This window comes from Anastrepha ludens, chromosome 2 (assembly GCF_028408465.1).
Source record: "Anastrepha ludens isolate Willacy chromosome 2, idAnaLude1.1, whole genome shotgun sequence".
NCBI lineage: Eukaryota > Metazoa > Arthropoda > Insecta > Diptera > Tephritidae > Anastrepha > Anastrepha ludens.
The window spans coordinates 118118349-118144434 of NC_071498.1; the positions used below are offsets into that span (position 1 = coordinate 118118349).

General features: G+C 38.8%; 1 protein-coding gene across 3 annotated transcripts in view; it reads left to right on the plus strand.

Moving 5' to 3' along the window:
* The window catches only part of LOC128855192 (cell adhesion molecule Dscam2), a 274245-nt gene that overhangs the window by 45964 nt on the left and 202195 nt on the right, over positions 1-26086 (plus strand). For all 3 annotated transcript variants that reach the window (XM_054089902.1, XM_054089903.1, XM_054089904.1), the window contains exons 2-3: positions 3416-3589; positions 16617-16866. In XM_054089902.1, coding sequence (XP_053945877.1) covers positions 3553-3589; positions 16617-16866 — 287 coding nt within the window. In that variant the 5' untranslated portion in view covers positions 3416-3552. The remainder of the gene's footprint in view (positions 1-3415; positions 3590-16616; positions 16867-26086) is intronic.

The following is a 26086-nucleotide window of genomic DNA, read 5'->3' on the forward strand; positions in this document are numbered from 1 at the left end:
TTTGCAAAACTTCAAGTCTGTTTATAGAAAGCTGGGAATAGGGTTTCCAAATAACCGCTGCATATTTCAGTCTAGGTCGAAAAAAGGATGAAAGTAGTTTTAGAGTATAAGAGTCTGCAAAATTTACGCTGCTTCGACAAACAAGGGCTAAAATTGGGTAAGATTTTTAAATAAAGTAGTAATAAAATTGATGTGGTTCTTAAAAAAATTGAAATCGTATAAAATCCCAAGGTCTTTTCCTCAACAGACTGTGAACAGATTGTATTCGAAATACAGTAAGAATTCTGCTTAATATTACCAACTTTTGAAAAAGTAATATGAAATCATCATTTAGTGAGAGGCGATCCTTTTGACACCAAAGAATCAGTTTATCTATCTCTGTTTGAAAGTTAGCCGTACCGATTGCATTACCTTCCGCGGATAATATATTTAAGTCGTCAGAAAAAGAAAAACAGTCACTTATACATCATTAATATCAAAACATTTCATTAATGAATAAAAGCAAAGCACGTAAAATACTCGTCAGTAAAAGGTCTGGAAAAAACACCGTCAATAATAACCACGCAACAACGATTGCTTAGGTAAGATTTCCCCCATTGTGGGAGTAGCAAGCGCAATTTAGCAGGCTTACTACTAATGAGAAATTTATCGCACTCTTCTGAAAAACTTGTTTAAACGCAATCTACTTGAGATTCTGCTGGAAGTGACTTTGCACAAAATTCCCTAAATACTGCTGGATTCGAAGGTGTGGAACATCCGGTGGTGCGTACGTCTTGATGTTTTTTCACAGTTTTCTGCCGCCTCCGAATGGTAGTTGAATGGTTTTTTATAAGGAACTTTTTCATGTCCGAGGTTTCGAATCCGGACACCACTGCATGGTAATAATGCAATCGTTGGCGACCGCTATTAGGCAACGATTGCTTAGGAAAGGATTCCATAGGCCCATTTGGTTTAAGCTCCTGCTTATATAAAAGAGATGTATTGCATATGGATAAGGCTGATTGGGGCGTGAGCGTTCCATCTAAGCTTGGTATCTAGTGGTATCTTGGTATTTGGCGGTGTTGTGGTACGGAATTTGCACACCGATTATGTGTAGTGGCAGATATTTGATTTTCTTCTGAGCGAAGTCTAAATGAACCGATTTTATTTCGTTTAGTTTTATGCGCCCTTTAATGGTCCACTCGGAGATTTTATTTAAATAAATTTGATTGAGTCAATCTGAGTTTCTCCTACCGATAAGATGGCGGTGGCGTCAGAAAAAGTTTCTGTGGAGCAATTTATGTTATTATGCAAACCACTTGTAAAAAGAATATAAAGAATGGGCACGCTGCCCTGTGGGACGCCTATTTTTATTTCCTTAAGTTCGGAATATGCGTCTTCGTATTTTATTCGAAAAAAACGATCCGATAGGTAGAATCTAGAATGCTATAATATTGTGTTGGTAGAAGCGCTTTTACTTTGTTGAGGATCCCACCGTGATAAACTTTTTGAAAGGCTCTAAACACGTCCAGACAGACAGCAGAGCACACCTTTTTTTTCTCAAAGGCGTTTTCAATGATACGAGCAATTTTGTGGAGTAAATCAGTGGTAGAGTATTTTGTGCGAAAACCAAATTAATGTGCTGGTATATATTGAGACGTTTGGCTAAAAGCTTTTTCACCAGTTTTTATATAATTGGTAGTAGCGAGATAGGCCGATAAGTTAGGCCCTGGTTAATTAAGCATCGTTATTTCAGCAGTTTTCCAATATATAGAGATATGGTGCAATTTGAATGTAGCGTTCATTATTTCAGTAAACTTAGATATTGTGCATTGAGGAAGTTGTTTTAGAATTTCAGCAGTAATAAGGTCATACCCAGGCGACCTTTTTTTATTTTAGCTTATTTATTTCCCCAAGCAATTCGGAATCCGTAAAATGGGGAATTTTGACATCAGCTTTATAGTGAAGTGGGGGCATTCTGGCTGCGCTGGATGTGCCATATGGTTTAAGGGGTCTCGGTGGTCTAGAGCTCGAAAATTAGGGCATTTTTACAATAAAAAAATGAAACGCGATATTTACATGTTTTAGACTTTTTATTTAACTTCCTTTACATAAAAAAATGAAAATAATTTTTTTTTTAGTTTTAATAATTTAAAAAATGGCGTTGAAGTCGACCCTCCCGAAAAATTTAACCTGGACGGTGTTGCCCATTTTGTCCCTTCTATTCATCTGAAATACAAAAACCCCAAAAAAATTATTAATCAGTACGACTGTAGCTATGTCCCGTACTAGAATAAAAAAAAAATTTTGACAAAAAGGCGCGGTTTTGAATTTGACATTATAAAAATCGTATGTTTTTTTAGTTTTTTAATGAAAAAAAAAACGAAAAAATTGAAATAATAATATGATCCTAGTATGGGCGATAGCCATTGATGTTGTGAACAACATATATTATTAAAATTTCAACCGATTCGGTTGAATAGTTTTTTTTTTGTTTTGATAACACCAAGCCGAAAAAAGGCGTTTCGAGATAAATGAGTTTAAAGTTTGAGGTACAGGTAAATTTTTTAACCACCGGACCCCCTTAGAGATGCATTCGAGATGGTCAGCAAAAGCATTAGCTTTTTCTTTGCTGCTTTTGGCCCAAAAGCTGTCTTCTTTTTTATTGGTAGGTACTGTATTATTAGCTGTGAAAAGTTTTTTGTGTATTTCCATAGCGAGTATTCAGTATTGCGTTAGATAAGTATTTGGAGATCTGTTTTTAAAATTCTTTATATTTTTAAAAATTTATTTTATAATTTTTATCCGTTTTTTCGGATGGAGATTTTGTTTGCTGCTATCGTCTACGTAGTTTTCGTTTTAATATCTTTGGTATATTTGTACCTGAAGTGACAAGCTTTTTTTTCATTTTCGTGGAATTTAATAGAATATTCAGTAGCTTAGATTTAGATTTCGCTCTCCTAAGTTCTAGTTTTGGCTCTATGCTTGAAGCTGTATACTCTTAGTCATACATTTTTAGTTAAGTCAAATTTGCTGATCTAAGGTTTATATAATCATAGACAATGAAGGAAATGATACTGTCATTGAAATCGATATAGATAATTATATCGCTATTGATATTGATACTGATATTGGATAGGTCTAATCAGAAGTCTTGTACTGGTATTGATATAATAATAACAATTGATATTGATATTAATTTTGGTACTGATGCTTAAATTATTTGAGAAATAGGACTATAAAGTTGTAATACTGAGAATTGCTTTCCGTAGGAGTTCAGTAGTTAGTTAGTAACTTTTAAATACTTCACTTTGCTTCAGTTGAATTTTTTTTATTTTTTGTTTGTAAAATGAACCACTCAAATATAACATCTCCAAAACTGAAAAGTCATCCAAAATAAATACAAACTAATAAGATTCATTTCTCTTTGTTTTAGAAATTCTCTGAATGCATTAATTGAAAGCCCAACAAAGGTAAAGAGGAGGCAGCGCACTCAACGAATCAAAAACCGAGCTGAGTAGTAACCACTAAAAGCAAACCAAAGACAGACGGAATACTTACATATGAGCAACGATGTGTGTGTGGTTGTTGACAGTATTCAAGGCAAAAGGTAAGCTACATATATGGACATAATGCCAACTTGATCAAAAAGTTCCCCAACCAACTGTCAGGTGACGTTCTAGGCAACTGATATTTTGTTAGGTTATCACAGCTATGATGAACAAAGTTTTATCGCCATGGTTTGACGTTGTAAATGTTACGCCGTTTTGAGTAAATCTACCTCTGCAGGAGTTTTCTATTTTTTATTGTTTTAAAAATGGATTTGAATTTCTAACTACGAGTTTGTATTAAATTTAGAGTTTTTAAATTGAGTCAATGGTTTGAAAACCTTAGAAACTTTGCGAAACTGTTTCGGAATTGATACTCTGAAGAAACCAGCCGGCATGTACGAGTAACCTGAACGTTTCAGAAGAGATGGTGAGTCTATCGAGGATGATGAATGTACAGACGGGTCGTCAACACCGAAAACTTATGAAAGCATCAATGAAGTTAAAGAAAAGTTGATCAATAACCGCAAATCAAACAGGTAAAATGTACCAGGTTTGCGCCGTGTTGCTGCAAGTTGGTTCCAAAGTACTTGAATTTCACGCAAAAAAAATACCGCGTTGATTCCGCATATCGCCAAAGTCATGACTTTCAAGGCTGAACTCGACTCAACACTCATCAAACGCATCATTACTGGAAACGAAACGTGGGTTTATGAGTACGAAACGCAATCCAGATGTCAGGCGAGTGAGTGAAGAGTTCCGAATGAACCAAGACTAAAAAACTTCATCGTTTTCAGTCAAAAAAGAAAGCGGTGCCCACAGTTTTTATTAATTACAATAGTATTGTACACCACGAATTTTTTTCAGAAGATCAAATAGTTAATAAAGACTATTATTTGAGCGTTATGAGACGTTTATGTGAAACAATTCGCCAAAAAACAAAAGAAATTTGGTGGGAAAACTACTCGTGGATTTTGCACCGCCAGAACTCACTGTCGCACAGTGCCGTTAGTATCCGTGAATATTGGACTAATTTGGACGAATTTTTTTCTGTTTAAGGAGTCAAAAAACCACTATAGCGGGAAGTGGGTAATGGAAAATACGAAGACTGCTGTGACGACTATACTGAAAATAGAATTCCACGAATGTTTTGAGAGATGGATCAAACGCTACCATAAGTGCGTTGCTGCTGATGGGGAGTACTTTGAAGGCGATGAATACAATATTATCAAATAAAATAGCCTAATATTTTGAACTTTGTGAATATATTCCGGGAACTTTTTGATCGAGGTGGCATATATAATCACACACCTACTTCAATATATGTACATAAATATATTGCCCACATAAATATATTTGTTTATATGTATTCATCAGCAAGTAAGTACACACCCACAGTCAAGTCACTCTATGTCACGTCACGTCTGCCTGCCAAGCCAAATTTCCATTGCCGGTTTCCCAACGCACTTGTTGACATTAATAACAACTTGAGCTCAATTTCATATTACATGCATTCACTTACATAAATATGCGCATACGCTCCGACAATAAAAATAAAAACGCATGTGGGCGGAAAAATAGCAACAAAAAAAGTGAATGCGAAAATTGTGTGGCTGCCACATGCATCATCTGCCAGTTGCTGCTGCACGAGTACATAGGTGCATGTGGCAAATGGCATACCACCATTCACTGGCTGCGAGCTGCGGCTGCTTATGTGGAATTCATGCCCAAGCATACTCGTATACAAGGCACTCGAGTCAAACTTGGAGTGGCACTAATTTTTGTGTTAACTCGTACTTGAGTGGCAGGCTGTTTTGGAGTGTAGTGCATGTCTGCGGCCAACGCAAACATATTACCGAAAATGCAACAAACAATAAGACTTGTGCAAAAGTAACAAAATAAAACATAGAGAAGCACAATAATATTAAAAATAAACGCTTTAATTTATAAAAATTATGGCATGAATTCGTGCACGAATTGCTATTTGTAGTGGCAACATTCAGCAAGTTACACGTAACTAGCAAGTGGAAATTCTGCAGCAACTTCACTTTGTCTGCTTCACTATCTTATCTGTGTATGTATGTACATATGTATAGACTAGGGTGGGTTCCAAAGAAAAACCCGATTTTTTATGAATATTTGTTATTGCATCATCTATAGAAATATAAGACCCGAAATTTAATGGAGGGTAGATTCTTCATTGGTGGATGGTTCCATGTGTAGAAGTCCACGCAAGTGGGGAAAGTTACTGATCGCCATTCACTTGGGAGTGGCCAGGACGATTCTTCTGCATATGGTTCAAGTAGCTCACAACGTCCGGGATTAGCCCACGTATCCTCTGGGTAGCTTCCGAACACCCGTTCGGGAGTGTGCTAACGTGAGAAGGCAAAGCATTCCAGGATAGCAGGTTGTGCGCTGGGTTTGGGACCCGCCACTCGCAATAATCCGCATCAAAGCGCGATTTTTTAACATCTCGCCAATTTGCGCCCACGCCCCTACGGAAGAGAAAGACGATGCGACCAAAGACTCCTTCTATGAGCGCTGCCCCCGCCACGACATAAAAATCGTGCTTGGCGACTTCAACGCCAGGGTGGGCAAGGAGGGAATTTTTGGTCCCACAGTCGGAAAATTCAGCCTACATAACGAAATATCCGGTAACGGACAGAGGCTGATCGACTTCGCCGGGGCCCGAAACATGGTAGTCTGCAGCACCTGATTCCAGCATAAAAGATCCACCAAGTTACTTGGCTGTCCCCTGATCGAAAAACGTGAAACCAGATCGATCATGTTGTGATAGATAGAATACACGCTTCTAGTGTATTAGATGTACGTACGATCCGAGGACCCAACATCGACTCGGATCATTACCTTGTTGCAGCCAAACTGCGTACACGCCTCTGTGCAGCAAAAAACGTGCATCTACCTACGCAAAGAATGTTCGACATCGAAAAGCTGCAATCACAACACACAGCCAGAAGAATCGCCACTCGACTCTCACTCCTGCTCTCAGAGAGTACTGCCCAACAAACCCGCATCCACGAACAATGGAGCAACATTTCTCGTTCTCTACGTACCGCCGCCGAAGAAGAAATAGGATTCCGGCGAGCCCGAAAAAACAATTGGTACGACGAGGAATGTCATGCTGCCGCAGAAAGAAAGGATGCCGCCTATAGAGTCACGCTGCGATCGGGCGCAACGCGAGCCATGTGGGATTGCTACAGAGAGCTAAAAAATTAAGAGAGCCGTATTATCCGAAAGAAGAACCGAGAAATACGTGAGTGCGAGGAGCTTGAGATGCTGGCCAACAGGAACAACGCCCGAAAATTCTATCAGAAAGTTCGGCGGCTTACAGAAGGTTTTAAGACCGAGTCGTTTTCCTGTAAGAACAAAGACGGCGATCTGGTGACCGACATCCAGAGCATTCTTAAATTATGGAGGGAACACTTCTCGAACCTACTAAATAGTGATAGCTGCGCATGTCACAGAGAATGTGAAGATCCCGATACCCCAATCGACGACGACGGAATTGACGATGCGCTACCCGACTATGACGAGGTGAGAATAGCGACAACGCGGCTAAAGAACAACAAAGCCGCGGGCGCCGACGGACTGCCGGCTGAGCTATTCAAACATGGCGGCGAGGAGCTGGTATGGTGAATGTATCAGCTCCTATGCAAAATATGGTCGGATGAAAGCATACCTACCGATTGGAATTTAAGTGTGCTCTGCCCAATCCATAAGAAGGGCGATCCTGTAATCTGTGCCAATTACCGCGGGATTAGTTTTCTAAATATCGCCTATAAGGTTCTAGCGAGCGTATTGTGTGAAAGTCTGAAGCCCACCGTCAACCAACTGATTGGACCTTATCAGTGTGGCTTTAGACAAGGAAAGTCTACCATCGACCAAATATTTACAGTACGCCAAATCTTGGAAAAGACCCACGAAAGGAGAATCGACACACACTTAATCGCTCAGGCACAATATTTTATAAGAGCGTACAATTGCTGGCGTATGCCGATGATATTGACGTCATCGGCCTTAACAACCACGCTGTTAGTTCTGCCTTCTCCCAACTGGATGCAGAGACAAAGCGATTGGGTCTGGTGGTGAACGAGGACAAAACGAAGTACCTCCTGTCTTCAAACAAACAGTCGGCGCACTTGCGTATCGGCACCCATGTCACTGCTGACAGTTATAATTTCGAGGTTGTAAAAAACTTCGTTTACTAACACCAGCATTAACACCGATAACAATGTCAGCCTTGAAATCCAACGTAGAATCTCTCTTGCCAACAAGTGCTACTTTGGACTAAGTAGGCAACTGAGCAGTAAAGTCCTCTCTCGACGAACAAAACTAACACCCTACAAGACTCTCATCATTCCCGTCCTAACGTATGGCGCAGAAGCTTGGACGATGACAACATCCGATGAAGCGACGCTTGGAGTGTTCGAGAGAAAGATTCTGCGTAAGATTTTTTGACCTTTGCACTTTGGCAACGGCGAATATCGCAGACGATGGAACTATGAGCTGTATGAGCTTTACGGCGACATAGACATAGCGCAGCGAATAAAGATCCAGCAGCTCCGTTGGGTGGGTCATGTCGTCCGAATGGATGCAAACGCTCCGACTTTGAAAGTATTCGATGCAGTACCAGCTGGTGGTAGCAGAGGTAGAGGAAGGTCTCCTCTGCGTTGGAAAGATCAGGTGGAGAAGGACTTGGCTTCACTTGGTGTGTCCAACTGGCGCCGGTTAGCACGAGAAAGAAACGACTGGCGCGCTTTGTTAAACTCGGCCAAAATCGCGTAAGCGGTTATCGCGCCAATTAAGAAGAACAAGATTCTTCATTTACATAAGTACCGAATCATTTGGAGGAAGAGGAGACGTTGGCCAACCAAATGTTGAGCTCACCGGAATTAGTTTTTATTTATTTAGTTATTTATTTATATATATTTCATAATTTGCTTTTTTTAATAAACATTTGAGTTCCAACCTTTAGCTTGAGTTCCAATTAATCTTTTTGCGTCCTCTACTACACCCACCGGCAAAAGTTATTTCCATGGTTTCTTGATTTAATAACCTCAAATGAAGCATTTTATTTTAGAGATCTTTAGTTCTCAGACTTATAAACTAAATATTGACAACTGCTTTTAAGCAGAGAAATTTGGATTTGTTGGGTCCCAAAATTTCAATTCGGCTTTGAGAAAAATTGAGCAAAAGATTTTGGTAAATTTTTTTGTTTAAAAATTGTATCACCTTTTAGTTTTTGTAATATTGTTTGAATCCTGGTACAGTGCAATGCGTTACCTGGAGATGATATCTACGTTTTCACTAATAGCCTGCTACGAGGTGGCCAATTGACTTACCGAGACGGCTGATTAAGGGGGGAGCCTGGTTTATGAGGTCTAAAAATTGCATCTCTTTGCGATTTTTTTTTTAAGAAAAAAATTAATTTAGCACTGCAAAGTTTTTTCTATCTTTCAATGAAGATTTGAAAAGTATAAAAAATTTTTGTACTGGTTAAAATAAGTTGAAAAAAAAATGTTTAACATAGAAATTAGTAGAGCGCTGCAACGCTGGAGTTTCCAACTGGCGTACAACATACAGCTCGTAATTATTATTTAAAGCAAAAAATTCAAATGGATTTCTAATTATCATGATTTTTTATTCTAGATGAACTAAGAAAACTGAGAGAAATTTCAAAATTTCAACTTTTTGGAGGTTTTAAAGAAAAAAATGCCTTTCTATAAAAAAAAATTCACTTCAACTTGGTATAAAAATCTTGAAAATTTTTTTTTAATCTATTTTGTTAGTTCAAATAGAAGAGAATTTAATACTGAAGGGAACAAGCTATGATTCATTTCAAAAGATTCATTCGTTTTTTTCATTCATGTACGCCAATTCAAAGAAATCATAAAAATGAAAAGTCGAGAAAAGAAGATAAAGTTTGTACTATAGCTGTCCGGTCACAGCGTAACTACCTAACGCTCGCCTACCTTTGGCTTTGTATCTACGGAAATATTGAGAATTAGGCTCTGTAACTTTGTGTGAATATTCTGAAATATATTAGGAATCGCTAAAAACGAAAAAACAAAAATGATGTTTTTGACCTTATAAACCAGGCTCCCCCCTTAACCAATTTACCTCACGAAACATCAATTGCGATATGGGTTGTGCGGCATAGTGCGTCATCTTGCCGCAACCAAAGATTGCCCAAGCCCATGTCTTAAATTTTTGATCATAAATGTGGTGATCGTGAGGGTTTGTCGATCCTCACATGTAGAAGTTTTGCCTGTCAAGATAGTCGCCGAGATGGGAATGTGCTTTTTCAGAAAATATCGCGTGAAATATTTGTGCATTTTGAGTTGGTCTACGGCTCAAACAAAGAAGTCAATTGGTCTTTGTAAGCAAGTATTGGGTGGTATTGGTGCACCATTTTTATCAGACAGGGGCGTGAAATGTTGAGTTGGTTAGATCGAAGGCGTGTCGTTGTTTCAGGTCTAAGTCGCCACACTCTCAGCATCGGCAACCACATTCCCGTCAGTGCGCACAGTGCGACGCGGAGTACCGTGAGTGTTGCACTAAAAAAATAATTTTATTGTAACCACAAAATGTCAGGTGAAAACCGTCCAGTCGCAGTGGTGTTTTTCATTGTCATCCATTTTCTGATGGAAATGAATCAGCTGTTCACCACACGTCAACTGTTAACCGCTGCCATTCTGTTTCGGACCTGAAGCACAAATTTGCGTACGGCAGACGTGGAGGTGTCTCATTTTGGCTTTATATATTGGCTTTGGAAATAAGTTTGCAAATTTCGCTCATTTCGTTACGCGGAGGAAGGATATTGACATTATGTCAAAGAACTATTACCGTTAAAATAACATATAATTAAAAAATACTTGTGCACAATCTCTGCAATGATTACTTAAAGAATCCCTCCATACCACAGGATTACGCAAGAAAGTTAGTCTATGGGTGGTGATTGTGATCCAGTGTAATAGTTGATGAACTCCTCTCTACTAGATTTCTAATAATCGGTTCTGCTCTGGTAGTGCTGGGGTCAAATTGGCGTTGTCTAATTTAAAATTTACTCGTTAGTGATTTTGTACACAACTTTCGATGTTATTTAGAGCACAGGGCTCCGACAAATTTTGTCCATAAATCCTAGGAAAAGCAATTTTTGATCGATTTTAATAATATGTTTTCTTAAAAAGGTGATTTTGAAAGAGAATGTCCAGGCCTGAATTTCAATTATTAAATTAAAACACACGCTTGGATAGGAAAAATTCAGACATCATTACTTTACGAAAAATTCAGAAAAACTTTAAAAACGAAAACTTATATGTACTCAAATTTGGTTTGTTTTTTTTTTCATTGTAGTTCTAATCAACGCTAATATAAGAATACCTCGCCAAGTATGCAAATTTTCAACCTCTCTTAAGAGGTGAATCATTTGACTACCCTAAAAACTATTTTTTTCTACGATATGTAAACCTATTTGTAGAATATTCGCCGGAAAATTTGCAAAAAATTGAGATAAAGGTTTTTGGGATTGTTGAGTCCGAATTTGCTGTCAGTCTTCCTTGCCGGGTTGGATTGAAGGTGAGCTGAAGGTCAAACATAAAATATTTACCTGAAAATTTTCACCAAAAATCACAATCGAAGTCATGTTGGCCTTGACTCGCTCATCTACGCTGAATTGTTGTAATTAGAAAATATTGTGAGTTAAAAATTTATTTTATTTGTGGCTGTAGCTTCAAAACATTTTCTTTATTTTTTAACGTTTTTCCTCAGTTATGTTTTGGAAATGAAAAGCAAAGCAAAATAAAGAAAAAAATGGATCAAAAAAGTTGCATAAAATTTTGTGTAAAAAATGGAATTAAGTGCTCAGAAACACTGGAAATGTTGATAGTGGCATACGGTGAGAGTTTCTTGGGTCAAGAAAATGTTTACAAGTGGTACATGTTTTTCGCAGAAGGTCGAGAGGATGTGAATGAAGACGCTCGCTCTGGACGCCACAGCACATCAACAACCGATGAAAATATTGAGAAAGTGAAGAAAATTGTTATAGAGAATCGTCGTATGACAATTAGATAAGTTGCTGGTGATGGCGGCATATCGGTTGGCTGCCATGCAATCCATTCGGAAATTTTGGGCTTGAAGCGTGTGACAGCGAAGTTCGTTCGAAAATTACTGAATTTTGTCCAAAAACCAACGTCGCGTGAGCATCGCTCAGGAATTGTTGAATAATCCAGATTTGCTCAAAAAGGTCATAACTGGTGACGAATCATGGTCCCAATGGAAGAGTCTATGAGAGCCAAGAGTCGATAGCAAAAAATCGCTGAACACGCATAACACTTGTCCTATTTGTGCCTCTTACAAATAAACTAAACAAGGTCTCTTGCTAAAGTCGTGAACATATTTTCGATACGAGTGTACCAACATAAAAAAAGTAATAATCGAAAGTCGAATGTACGTAGCCCTCGAAAATTGAAAATTCGCCTTATTATCGGAACATACCTCGTATTTTCATTGATAAATTTTTATATTCAGCAAAATATTTTTGTTATCTTCCCAAGGATCGGTAATACTATTCTAGTGAATTGTGAAAGATCAGTTCGGATTTAATTTCAATCATTGCTGAACCATACTTCCCCATATAAAGGGTGGTTAAATTTCAAGGACCAATGTTGAATGTGAACCACACCTAAACGTCAACGACACCGTTGGGGTTATTCGAAAGAAAAGGTGGACGTCGATAAGCAACAATTCAAGAGCTAAGGGACGAGATAATTCGACACATTAACGGCATAGAACCTCAATTATGCCTCAGAGTCATCGAAAATTTGGACCATCGGATGGAGGTGTGCCGCCGAGGTCGGGCAGCCATTTCATATTTCGTATTTCCATATTTCATTCTATACCTAGTTGCGCTATACCAGTATTATCATAATAAAGAGAAATGACAATAATTTCTTAAAGAAATGGTATTTATTCAAAATCAACACCGGCCCTTGAAACTTAACCACCCTTTATATTAAAAATACGCAGTGTTATGGGAAAATTGTTTCAAGTAATGAAGCCTCTATCTATAATCATTACTTACAAATGGGGGTGTGATGGGGCAACAGATCGTAGTCCATACAAGCAGAATTTTGAAGATAATATGTTTAGTATTTTTATGGTTTCGCTTGCCCCATTAACAATAGAAGTAGAAACCTCTGAAAATAATGATCGCGTCCAAGTATGCAGTAATAACAGTCTCGGCGCAACAAGATATTGTCGCCCAATTGAATTTGAGTACGCGAAAGAAATGACAGAAAAAAACTTGTGTCAAAAAATCCCCACCGTGTGACGGTCCAATTTCGTAAGCAGCGCGTTGAAGATCGTCTGCCACTCCAGGCATTGTTCTCTCGCTATTACCACGCGCCTTTTGCTTCAAAAATTTGCATTGCTAATGCACTTGAGAACAACTTTTCAAATTGTACTAGAAGAATCATCACCATTTCGGTAGTGGAATTATTAAATATAATTAGTTTGTGTAATTCTTCATCGATAAACTTCAAGGTTCAAAGCCGTAAAGTGACAACGAATGCCACAAAAAGGCGCTAAATTTAAAACAGGACATCTTAATGGGACCACCAATAATAAACAATTGCCGCAAATATTTACGATGAACCATTGCTAACCACTATCAAACCGCAAACCTACCACCACACCCCTCACCACCTAATATGCTCAGCTGCATGCCACTTTACCACTTCCAACTAGACTTAGTCAATACCCTCCGCCACTATTACCTGGTTAACCGCAAAATCCAAGCCATTTCATATTTGGCATTTATGAATATACACACACACACACACACAGTGGCGCCCAGGACCTACTCGAGCAGACCATACGGGAACACAAAATAGATGTTGCTATACTTAGTGAGCCCTATAAACACAAAAAAGGTAACGGCTGGGCCTCTGACACAACAGGCAAGTCAACGATTTGGAACTGTGGAGTAAATAGATCCCAACTGATGAGCGTGAATGCAGCCCGCGGATTCGTACGTGCACGCGTTGAAGGCACATACATTTACAGCTGTTATCTACCACCCAGCTTAACTCTGCTGGAAGCAACAGGCATCCTGGAGAACCTCGCCCAGGATGTAAAGGAGCATAGACCTGTCATCGTAGCCGGTGATTTCAACGCTTGGGCTGTTAACTGGGGATGCCCACGGACAAGCCCTAGAGGGCAAGCCCTGCTGGAAGCGTTCGCTATGCTAGATATAGCCTTGATGAACACAGGAAGTCAACAGACGTATCAAAAGGCGGGAATGGGGTCTATAATCGACCTTACCTTCGTGAGTTCTAGTCTTGTTCGCGACACGAAATGGTTCGTCAGCCAGCATTACACTCGGAGCGATCACCTCGCAATAATCTGTGAAATAAGGAAGCACGGCGAAGAAAGGTTCTCAAATAACTACGACACGCGGTACAAAATTAAAACAATGGAGGCTGAGATTATCGAAATCATGCTGGCAGATGTAACTCTCGGAGGGGATGCATCTGAGAAAACAAAACAAACCATGAGACACCTAACAGAGGCATGCGACGCAGCCATGTCCAAAACGAGGCCCAATAAGCGCAACAGCGAACCTGTCTACTGGTGGACAGCAGACATTGCAGAACTGCGCAGCGAATGTTTAAGAGCAAGGCGAATCTACCAACGATCTAGGGGTACGGACAGTTTTCAAGAAAACCAGCTCCAATATAAGCAAAGAAGGAAGGCCCTAAAAAAGGCAATCAAAAACAGTAAACGCCGGTGTTTCCTGCAGCTATGCGACGATGCCGATAACGACCCTTGGGGCCTCGGTTACAGGCTTGTTATGAAAAAGCTCAAAGTCTTTAAGCCACTCCCAACAACATGCCCAACTACACTGCGTAATGTAGTAGAAACTCTGTTCCCCGTCCAAGACACTACAAGAGACCACGAATTGGTAGGATCCTGTGAAGGCGACCAAAATTTGCAGCTAACCAACAAAGAAGAACTCCTTATGGTCATAAAACGGATTAAAAATAATAAAGCTCCCGGACCGGATGGAATCCCCAACGAGGCCTTAAAAGTTGCTATCCAAAGTCGTACCGACATTTTTGTAGATCTCTACAATACATGCCTAAAGGAAGGTACATTTCCAACCCAGTGGAAGTTGCAGAAACTGGTTTTAATACCAAAAGGATCCAAGCCTGCGGAAGACCCTACAGGCTACCGCCCCCTGTGCATGCTCGACACTGCAGGAAAAATCCTGGAACGACTGATTGCAGTCCGTCTGGAGGCTGCTATAGAGGATGTAGGCGGTCTATCACCCCGACAATTCGGATTCCGGAAAGCCCGTTCAACAACAGATGCTGTGTCTGCAGTCAAGACCATTGCGCAGAAGGCAATTGAAGGTACTCGATGGCTAAACGGTAGCAAGGAGTATTGCCTAATTGCGACACTAGACGTCAAGAACGCCTTCAATACGGCGAATTGGAGCAAAATTCTGATCGCCCTTGATAATTTCCACGTTCCAAGGTACATTCGCAGGATTGTCGCCAGTTACCTTTCCGACAGAACACTGCGCTATAAAACCGATGCTGGGGTAAAAGAGCACAAAATAACTGGCGGAGTTCCACAAGGCTCAGTCCTGGGACCCTTACTTTGGAACGTCATGTACGATGGAGTCTTGCGCCTCAGTCTGCCTCTAGGGTCGCAAATCATTGGATTTGCTGACGACATAGCTGTTGTGGTCGTGGCCAAAACACTCCGTCGAGCCGAAGAAACATGTAACCGGGCTGTCGGCATGGTAAAGAGATGGTTATGTAACAGTGGTCTAACTCTTGCGGACCATAAAACTGAAGTCGTACTAATTAGCAGCAGGAAGATTGTGGAGTCAGCTAATATAATGGTGGGCGACCATGGTATAGAATCGAAGCCATTCATTAAGTACCTGGGCGTAATAATTGACCGTAGGCTCAATTTCAAAGATCACTTGGTGTACGCGAGCAGCAGGGCGGCAGAAGCAGTAACTGCGCTAACACGACTAATGATGAATATCAGAGGCCCTAGGCAAAACAGCAGGAGACTTCTTAATACTGTGGTCTCATCGATTTTGCTGTACGCAGCTCCGGCATGGGCGGAAGCCACAAACTACAGCTCGTACGTGAAGTGTATGAAATCGGTGTACCGATTGAGTGCCCTCAGAGTGTGCTGCGCGTTCCGCACGGTATCGGAAGACGCCATTATGGTCATAGCAGGTCTACTCCCAATAAATTTAATGGCAAAAGAGTACGCTGAAGTTTACCAAAACAAAGCTACTTCAGAACGACAGACAATACGCAGGATAGCAAGGGAGCGCAGCCAGCGTTTATGGCAGGAAAAATGGAGCTCGTCTCCCAACGGACGTTGGACGTACCGTTTGATTCCCATTATTTCCAAATGGATTAACCGTGAACATGGACAGTTAGATTACTACCTGACCCAAATACTGACAGGACATGGGTGCTTCAAATCCTACTTATACAGGTTTAAGCACGAAGACGACCCGTACTGTTCTCATTGTGCACCAATTGCAGAAGACGCAGAACATGTTTTGTTTGTCTGTCCGCGATTTGCGTTAGAAAGGGGGGAACTAAGCACTAGGGTGGGGAAGCCAATTACGGCTGATAACCTAGTCGATATTATGATAGAGTCCGAAGAATATTGGTCCGCTGTATGTAATATGGCAAAAATAGTAATCTCCAAACTGCGTAGCGCTGAACAACAGCGCAGATCTTCATGAAGAGGCAATAGGCCGCTCCCCCTTCCGTGAAGTACTACTTAACGGTTGTCCCGCGGGAGGGAAACGGAGCTGGGGTGGGTTTTTAGTGGGTGAGCCGAAAGGCAAGTCTCACACTTTTCGGCTTTCAATGCTTTGTGCCACCTCCATAAAAAAAAAAAAAAAAAAAAAAAAAAAAAAAAAAAAAACACACACACACACACACGCACATATATCCGTTGATGTCTCATATAGTCATTGCAGCTACTGCTAATGTTGTTGTTTTTGTGCCTTTGTTTTCATTATAGGTACCGCACATAAATCATCGCTGCTGCTACCATTGGTGGCGCTACTGCTGGTCGTGCTGCCGCTGCCACCAGCCGCCAAAGCCACAAGCGGCTTACGCGTGCCCACTTTCATGCAGGAGCCGCCGCCACGTCTGCTTTTCAGCAATGACACCGGCACACAGATCAGCTGTATGGCGCACGGTAATCCGCCACCGGTGGTTTCGTGGGTGCTCAAGGACGGCACGATGGCGACGCAAGTGCCGGGACTCAGGTAAGTGGAAAAATGGCGGAGGAAATGGAAAATTGGTGCGCGTGTGAGGAGCCAAGGGTATTCAGGCATCGGTGTATGCATCAAGTATGCAGAGTGCGGATTAACTCGATTAAGGGTCACATTGTTGCGGCTTCCGCTACAACGCATGAGAGAGGGGAGGGAGCGTGAGAAAGAGGTGTAGCGATAGCGCAGCTAAGACTGAGAGAGTGCTTTAAATGAAATGAAAGGGATTAGGTATTAGAAAGCACGCGAAGAAAGGGAAGTGTGCTTAGAAGTGCTTATAGTAATTTTCTGGGATTGTGTGCAAGACTGTGTGTTTGTGGGTGTATGCAAGTGAATTGCTATCGGTGTAAAGTTTGTGGCAAGTGCTGTCACCGAAGTGGGTAGAGATTTGCTGCAAACTTCTATTTAACAACTTCAAAACTTCAACTTTATATTAGCTACGCCAGTGTTTGCTTGCGTATTTGTTATTGTTGTTATTGCTGTTGTTGGTTGTCATCACAAAGCTTTCATAATTAAGATATAATAAATTATATTGCTGTGGTTTTTGGCGACGTTTTTTCCCCCCCACAAGCAACACTTTGCTTGCCATAGCCTTTGCTTTGCGCTTTTTGTTGTTGCATTTAGTGTGTAGTTTTTAATTAGCGTTGCAAAACTTTGTTGCCACTTTGACTAAATACATAAAAACACGCAAACATTGGCACGTGACGCACATACAGTAGCACATTAGTGCAGACAGTTGTAAATAAGTACGTGGCATAACTTGCACTCGCCCGCACGCATACACACACACACATACACTTACAAATTTCTACTTGTAGCATGTGGCAAGTTTTTGCTATTTGTTACTCCAGTTGCTCCACTTGCGGCTATGCCAGCAACAGTGCAGTTATATGTAGTCATAGCTGTAGTTGTAGTTGTTTTATTTTTTTCTGTGGTATTATTTGTGATACTCCGAGTGTGCACTATGCCGTTATAGTTGCAGTGGTGGGTGGACAGTGTTTTGCGGTTACTTCGCTCGCTGCTTACCATTTGCTGCGTGTTCGCTGCTTCCTTTGTGTCCACTTGCAAGTCAGTACACTTGTGTATACAATAATAGCAGCGGGAAATATTTAAAAATGTTGACTAATTCTCTGTATTTTATAAACATTTTCATATACCCTTCAGTCCTCCTTTGGGCACCCGGGTCTAGTCGAAGGGAAATATTTCAAAATTTTTACTATATCTCAATATTTTATAAACATTTTCTTACTCTCTTTGTAAAAATTGTGTTTCTACAACAAAAACTAATTTACTTTAGTCCTCTGTTGGGCACCCGGGTCTAGTCAGACTGTCTTTTTCGACTCTGGACGTGAATTTAATATATTTCTATAATAGTTTGAGCTTGCGCGTATCTTCCTAAAATTTAGTTTTCTATCGATTTATGGATATAATCTTTTAAAAAGGATGCTTGAACAGGACGGAAAAAAGGTCAGACTCGGATGCCCAGCCGAAGGTTTAACAAAGGTGTCTGACGGAAGGTTAAGCTCGAAAATTTATACAAAATTTCGAAATATTCAAAAAATCTCAATAAGAAATTTCAACATTTTTAATTGGAATTGTAAGAAAAATTTCGTGTATGCAGTTTGATAGCTCATTGAGTTTCTGTGAGTGCAAGTTTAAAGTGACTGAGAATTCGAGTTGATTTTTGACAATTTTTTTTTTTTGCTGACGGCCTTGTGTACGGCAAGGTAAGGCAAAAATAACACCGTACGAAAAAAATAAACAAAAGCAACACTTAGTCATACGACGCACCTAGGCCCTTGTGAAACCATCGGAACTACACTTCTCACAAAAATTAAGGGAACAGTAAAATTACCTAAATTTCTTAGTGATTTTTGAAAAGCTGTATCTTGGTGAAAAATGGGCGCACGGAGCTCCAACAAAAATCATTTAGAAGCTTCAAACTTCTAGTTTTAAGATTTTTAAGCAATTTTTTTTAACGGTTATTTTGTAATCGTCAGTTAAAGGGCGACACAAACATTTTCGAAATTTTTTTCTTTTTCTTTTATTGCACGGGCTTGGAAAAACTTGTCCGACTAAAACTAGCCATACAGTCAACTAGCTTGATTATTTAGCTTTAATTTGAATTGAATTTTTGCTACGATCATTCATCTCTGAGATATCCGCATTTTACGAAAAAAACCATTTTATCTTTGATCAGTGATATCTCAACAACTAATTACCCCACAATAAATCAAATAATGGTTTTGGAAAGTGAAATAAATTTTCTATAAGGTCCTAATTTAATTTTTTGAGAAAACAATTTTTTTACCCTTAACGTTGGTTTGAAGTGAACACAAAAAACGCCATTTTACGGGTTTTCAGAAAATCTATCGCTCACTTACAAATATTAATGCGGGTACTCATATTTTCTGGAATTTTTACAGTTTAATATTGCAGTAAAAAACTGTAAATTTTTAAATCGATCCAGCAAGCCGTTTTTCCGGACCGATTGATCAAAATTTTACAAAAGAATTATAGGAACAAGTGCATTGTTTTTAAACATTAGACAAATCAAAAGTATAAACTGTCTTATAAAAAATTAATACAATTAAAAATAAAATTAAAATAATTACATAAATAAATCTCAAAACATTGTTATATGGCCCGCTGCTATTATTGTGAACACAACAGTGTGCATTGCGTTTACTAATTCGTGTAAAATTGCTTGCTCCTGCCACGCTGACTACCAGCAATATACATGCGACTACTAGCAGCTGCCACCTTTGCCGCCAAGCTGCTTCAGCGCCTTTGCTGTTGTGGCAACTATTTCCTTTTTTGCTATTACCTCTCTGTATTGCATTAGTTTTGTATGTATACGTATGTGTATGTGTGTGTGCACATATCCTTGCATGACCGCAGCCAGCAGCGTGCAACAAGTTTTATGCTTTACATGCCACAAGTGCGCTTTGCATAATTTTTATTGTGTAAACACAATTTTGTTGTCATTACTTGTGCAACAGTGGCTATTGCCACTTGTGCCGTCACTTGTTTGGACTCCCTACTCGCCCTCCACACCCTCACTCCCTCATGCGTTCTCACTTTTGTTGCCAACACTTTGTTCAGTGCCCATTTGCCATTGCACATACACATACATACAGACATATGTACGTACATATATTAGTTGCGGATGTGGTTGGTGGATTGGACGTGCTGATGGTCAGACCACTGCCTCAATAACAATGTGGTTTCTTTGTTTTGCCGCTGTAATAATATTTCTACATAAATACTATCGCATATTCAAATGATACACATACATACATACATATGTATATGGGTATGGGAGCAAATACGGTTTGCAGCAATTTAAATGGTTTTGCGGTCAGTTGTGGCAATAAAGATGTACTTTCTCTTTAATGTAAATTTTAGTTTAATATGAAAAATAGTTACATACCACAGCTCAAGAAAAATGTTGACCACACCTTTTCAGTGGCTTCCAAGCTTTATATGAGTAGTCGACAAGAATTCAGATTATTTCGTTAGAGCTGAAACAACATGAAATGTACAAGTTAATGGCCTGTGGCAGATTTGCGATTAATCTAATAAGAACTCGGTAGTGTGTTTAGCACACCTTCCGTCTCCGTTAGAAATTATGATATTTTCGGCATATTCCCATAGACATCTTTACTGCACTTTCCACCAGAAAGTGTGAAGCTTATTGTTGTTTATATTCGCGGTTTGCTGACCGCTGAACTGCCTGCATTTTTCCAGGGAACCAACAGAATTTTATAATATAGTTTTCTAGAAAAATAAATTTTTTTGACTTTTATTTTATTTAAAAAAAATTACTGTAATTTAAAAAAAAAATGTAAAAAAAACTTACTGTAATTACTGTAATTTTTTTTTGGGCGCAATAACTAAAACTCGGAATGAAAAACCCTGACCAATGTAGTAAAACCTCAGAATCGTTTGCATTCTTTGGCCAAATTTCTTTGCTATGGCCATTTCACATTAGCAAATGTTTGTTTAAGTGTTTTTAGAACAAATTTAAAAAAAGAGTTAAAATACATATCGGAGAGGAATATGTTGTTAAGGCGAATATAGCAAAATTTTACGAGAATTTATTTTGTAGAGCATTTTAACCCACTACAACGTTTAGATTAAACTAAAAGCTTACATTAAAACTTCCCTTTTTCTCAAATTTTGTACATATTTACCATAGCAGTAGCAAAAGCTGTTAATGGCTGAACTGCATTTTTCCATTTTACTTTTTCAATAAAATGATTCTCTTCTATCCAAAGATTATTTACGCTTAGGCCACCTTTTTATAAAACTGAAGCTAAAACAAAGTAATCGATTTTTTTTTGCATATTTCAAGAGAATATCCCGTTTTAGGGGTTAGGGGTAGTCAGAAGCCCGAAAAAATGATGATTTATTTTACAAAAATAAAAACATAGCATTAAAACATCATGTTTCGACTTAACTTTAGCAAAATTTCAAAAAAAAAAAATAATAATAATAATTGTAAAAGTTATTGCTGTTTGTGTGGAGCCCGTTTCTACAGAAGTCGGACTCAGGAAGCGTTTTTCAGATTTTCGAGAAAAAAAATCGACAATTCATTGTTAAAAAAACGAGTTTTTATGCTTTTCAAAAGCAGTATACATTTTATTGAATTCTACCAAGCAGAGTTTAAGTTACTGAAAAATGCTTTTAAAATTTTTCGAAAACAGTCAATGCGAAGCCTATTAAAAGTTAAAAAAATTGTAATATTAATTTCATAACTTCATAAATATATACTCGTAGACGCCCTGCAGTTCGAGTGTAACCAGAAATGTTTGTTAGTCGCTCTACAGTTTTGCGTACTATCTACCTGCACCTGAAAACAGAGATGCGTGGTCTATTTAGTTTGATCTATTAAGGCTACAGACTATAGTATATTAGAATTCATTGGCAGCCGCCGTCCACGGAGGGCAGAGAGCCGCACTTATATGTGCTAAGCGACTTATTGTGGTGCCACATAAACGCGGTCTAATTATAGCCCCATAAGTCCACCTATAGAGACTTTGTTTCTTTAAAAACACGCTAAAGATTTCGAATATCTATTAACTTTAAGCCTACTAGATATGCAAAGAAAAAAATTGAAAAAAAGAGATTTCACGTTTTTAATAGAGCATAGCAGTTACAGAGCCAGTGACGCCCTGCAGCTGCGACAAAAGCCATTTGAGTGAAATCTCATTCGCTTTCCGTGAGTCCCAAAGGCAGTACTATCTCAGTGATGGTACGAATGGAAAAACGGCTAAGGAGGATTAATGGTTTAGATCTTCTTTCTTCTTCCAATCAATCAAATTAAACGGAACGTCTCAAGGAATAGTTCATAAAAAAGTCATAAGCTGATCAAGCCAAGAATTATTGTTGCTGCACATTATATATACAAGCATACATATATTTATTTAAAATTGACGCCGGCACCCTTTATTGGGTGTGGTGTGGAGGTGCCTACAGTTTTATGTCGCCTGCGAACGGCTGTTCGTTTTTTAAGGATAGCTTTTTTTAAGACACAAATATATTCGGAGCTTACCATTACCTGCCATGAGACCACCGCTTTAGAAAAAATGCTATAATTTGGTATGTCATCCTCGGGATCTCGAGTAGTTATGTATGAGCCCATTGGGCTACGGCAGCGCGTTGCTGTACATTGCAAAAAGAAAAACTGAATGTGAAAGCCAAATCGTGTCACCAACAGCCTTCCACTGTAAATCACTTAATTGAAACGAATTTGGTTTGGTTTGACGACCGCAGCTCTTGGACAGGGACTGTTTTCTTACACAAGGAAAGAGTTAAAAAAATGTGAGTAAAATATAAATAAATCGTACGAATTACGAATTTTTCTTCAGTCCGAAAACCGGTTTTTGGATAAGCCAGTACCCATTTCATTTAACCAAATTAATCATAAATACTCCTTTTTCTTCTTGATTGGCGCTTCTTGCTAAGCGCTTAAGCGATTTTGTCCAAGTTTAAAAAAGCGCACCAGTCGTTTTTTTCTCGTGCTAACCGGCGCCAGTTGGACACACCAAATGAAGCGAAGTCCTTCTCCACCTGATCTTTCAGGCGCAAAGGAAGTCTTTCTCTTTCTTTTCCTCTGCTAGTTGGTACGTAGCGAACACTTTCAGAGCTGTATCGTTTGTAGTCATTCTCTCTGGATCTTTATTCGTTGCAATATGTCTATGTTACCGTAGAGCTAATACAGCTCATTGTTACTTGCCGTCACCAACGTGCAAAGGTACAACAATCTCATACACTCTGAGGGACACCTCATCGAATGTCTTCATCGTCCAAGCTTCTACCCGTACAAAAAGAGAGCATTATAAGGTCGTTTGTTGTATTCGTCGAGAAAAACTCTATTTTTCAATTGATTACTTAGTCCAAATTAATAAGAAATTAACTGAAAAATGATCTCCTTAAATATCTAAGAGCACTTTCCCGGTAATGCTGTATAGTCCTGAGAGATATTGACATATGAGAGTATATCTAAGTGTTCAAACTGAAGCGAGGAATTATGCCCGTGTGTACAAATGGATGTATAATATATGTCGCTGGCCCAAGGTATAATAGCCACGATCATTTCATGTAAAGATTGTGAAAAAAATTAGAAAATGATATATAATATGTATTTAGCGGCTTCGCCTTATTTGGGGTAAATATTTTTAAGGGGGTATTCTAGTGTAGAATTTTGAAAAAAACGAATTTTTTTTTTGCAAATTTTCAAAGTTTAGACATTTAAGAATATGTCATAAAGAGGATTTTTGAACATTTCTATTGTTTCATGAGTTATAGCCTTTTTGATGACACGGCATCGGTTCCGAGCCATCTTGTCTGAAAACTTTAAATGTTTTTTTCTCGAAACTAAATTTTTCAAAACGTTTGACATGATATTTCAAGTTCTGCTGAACCGATTCACTTCAAATTTCATGTGAACAATACATTTCCCTATCGTACAAACTACTATTTTAACAAAATAAAAAAAAAAATTACAATAACTATTTTTAAAAAATTCAGAAATGGCCAAAAAAGTATGAAGAAACTGTACTATTTTATGGGACAGCCGTAATTTATGTAGCAAAAAAAAGAAAAAAAAAATTGCTTCACTTTCTCTTATTTACAAATATAGCACCCGCAAAAACACCTCAAATTCATGCCTCTACACTAGAATACCCCATTAAAATTAAGCTCGATATAAAATTATACCAATACATATATATTGCATTTGGTTTTATCAAGCTGTAGCGGCCTACTTGCGCACGTGGACATGCTACAAATTTTAGTACATTTACATATTTTACGATTCTCTTTTAATAATATGTTAACTTTGCCATGTTATGTTAAGGCCTCTGTAGGCCGAATGGGTTGGTGCGTGAGGAGGAGCTCGGCCAAACACCAATTATTTATTTTATTGTTTTTTATGTTAAGATGACATTACATATGTTAACTTTGCCATGTTATGTTAATTAATTAATTTTTGATACCTTTCATTATATTCAATATTTTCTAACATAATTTGTATTTAGTTTAACTGTAATCCCTTCGATTTGATTCAAGAGAGCAATTATATCGAATATATTCAATTAATTCTATTGTGATTAATAAATTCTACGCGTCATTTACTAAAACATCTGGGCAGTTTATTTTGTTGGCCATTCGTATTTTTGTGGCGCGTTTAACAAAACGCTAGTTTCGTTATTTCGTATTGCTTAGGCTACAAAATTCCCCTTTTCTATATGAGTCTGGTTACCAATAAACTTTTGTGCGCTGAGTCCGATGGGTATTAAGTCATTATCGAGATGCACGCCGCAGTTATAGGCACTGGCACATACAGCCGAACGGCAGATATTTTAATGAGGAGCTTTTTCATGGCAGAAATACACTCGGAGTTTTGCCATTGCCTGCCGAGGGGCGACCGCTATTAGAAAAATGTTTTTCTTAATATTGGTGTTTCACCGAGATTCGAACCAACGTTTTCTCTGTGAATTCCGAATGGTAGTCACGCACCAACCCATTCGGCTACGGCGGCCGTTATTTGAATAATATGCTTCCTTATATACCATACGGAATAGATTTTTCGTACAAATGTAAAACATTTCGAAACTTATGAAAGTGAACTGTCGAATATAAACTTTAAGTAAGCGAATAAGCATTTTCAATTTCATTTTTATTCTGATGACGTGTCGAGCAGCAGCTTCTAAGTTTCTATGAAAACTAAGTGAAATCGAAGCCTTGGCTAACAGAGCTCTAAGACAGCGATTAGGCTGGAATTTTGTTTGGCGAACACCGTGCAATTGTTGTTGCACCGCACATGAAGAGAGAGAGAGTTCGCCGATTCTCACAGAGAACAAAATTTGTCCGGTTAAGCAGACGTAAAATGCGCTGTTGCCATGCACAAAAATTATTGCAGACAGCAAAGTGAATTCGTGTACGGTTTTAAAGCTCCAAAAATATTCCCCTAAATATTACTGTTTTTATTATAAAATTTCTTTAGTCTTCTATCTAAAATATGAAATTTTTTGCATACTCGTTTACCGTGTACATATTGCGGAATCCATTTTTGTTTGACTTCTCGTGACTTCTCATATTATTTCCAAAAAAAAGAATAGGTTTATGCCTCCTCCGAACGGCAAATGCTTTTCATGAAGATATTTTCTTGGCAGAAATACTCCCGGACAAGTTCTGCTAGTATACACACGTCTTCAATTGGTGTTGCCAATAGGAAAGGAAACCAATACTCAAACTAAATTTCAGTTTACCAGAATGCAACGCTATAGCAAACACACTATAACCCCCTCACAACAAACAGAGAGAACACATTTCGTGCTCGCCGAAAAATATCCGCCAGCACAACGATGGCTTAAGATCGGAAAACTTTCGTTCTGCATCTATCCATTTGCGGTCGTGCCTTTTCGCAGATTCAAAAGTAACTGTCATTTACGTCTGTCAACCTCTGGATATAAAATTTGCTTTTCTACCACATGACCCAATTCAAAGTAAACAAAAATTTTGCCAATAGAAAAATGTTTGAAATGAAAATTGCCAGTTTCTTAGTCTAATAATCTTAGCCTAATAATTACAACTCGGCATTTTTACGAAGTTGCACTAAGTTGCAAATATAACAACCAAACAATACTTGCGAAGGAAAATAAATAGCCAATTTTGGTTAGAATTAAGAAAGAAGGCGTCAGCACAGGTT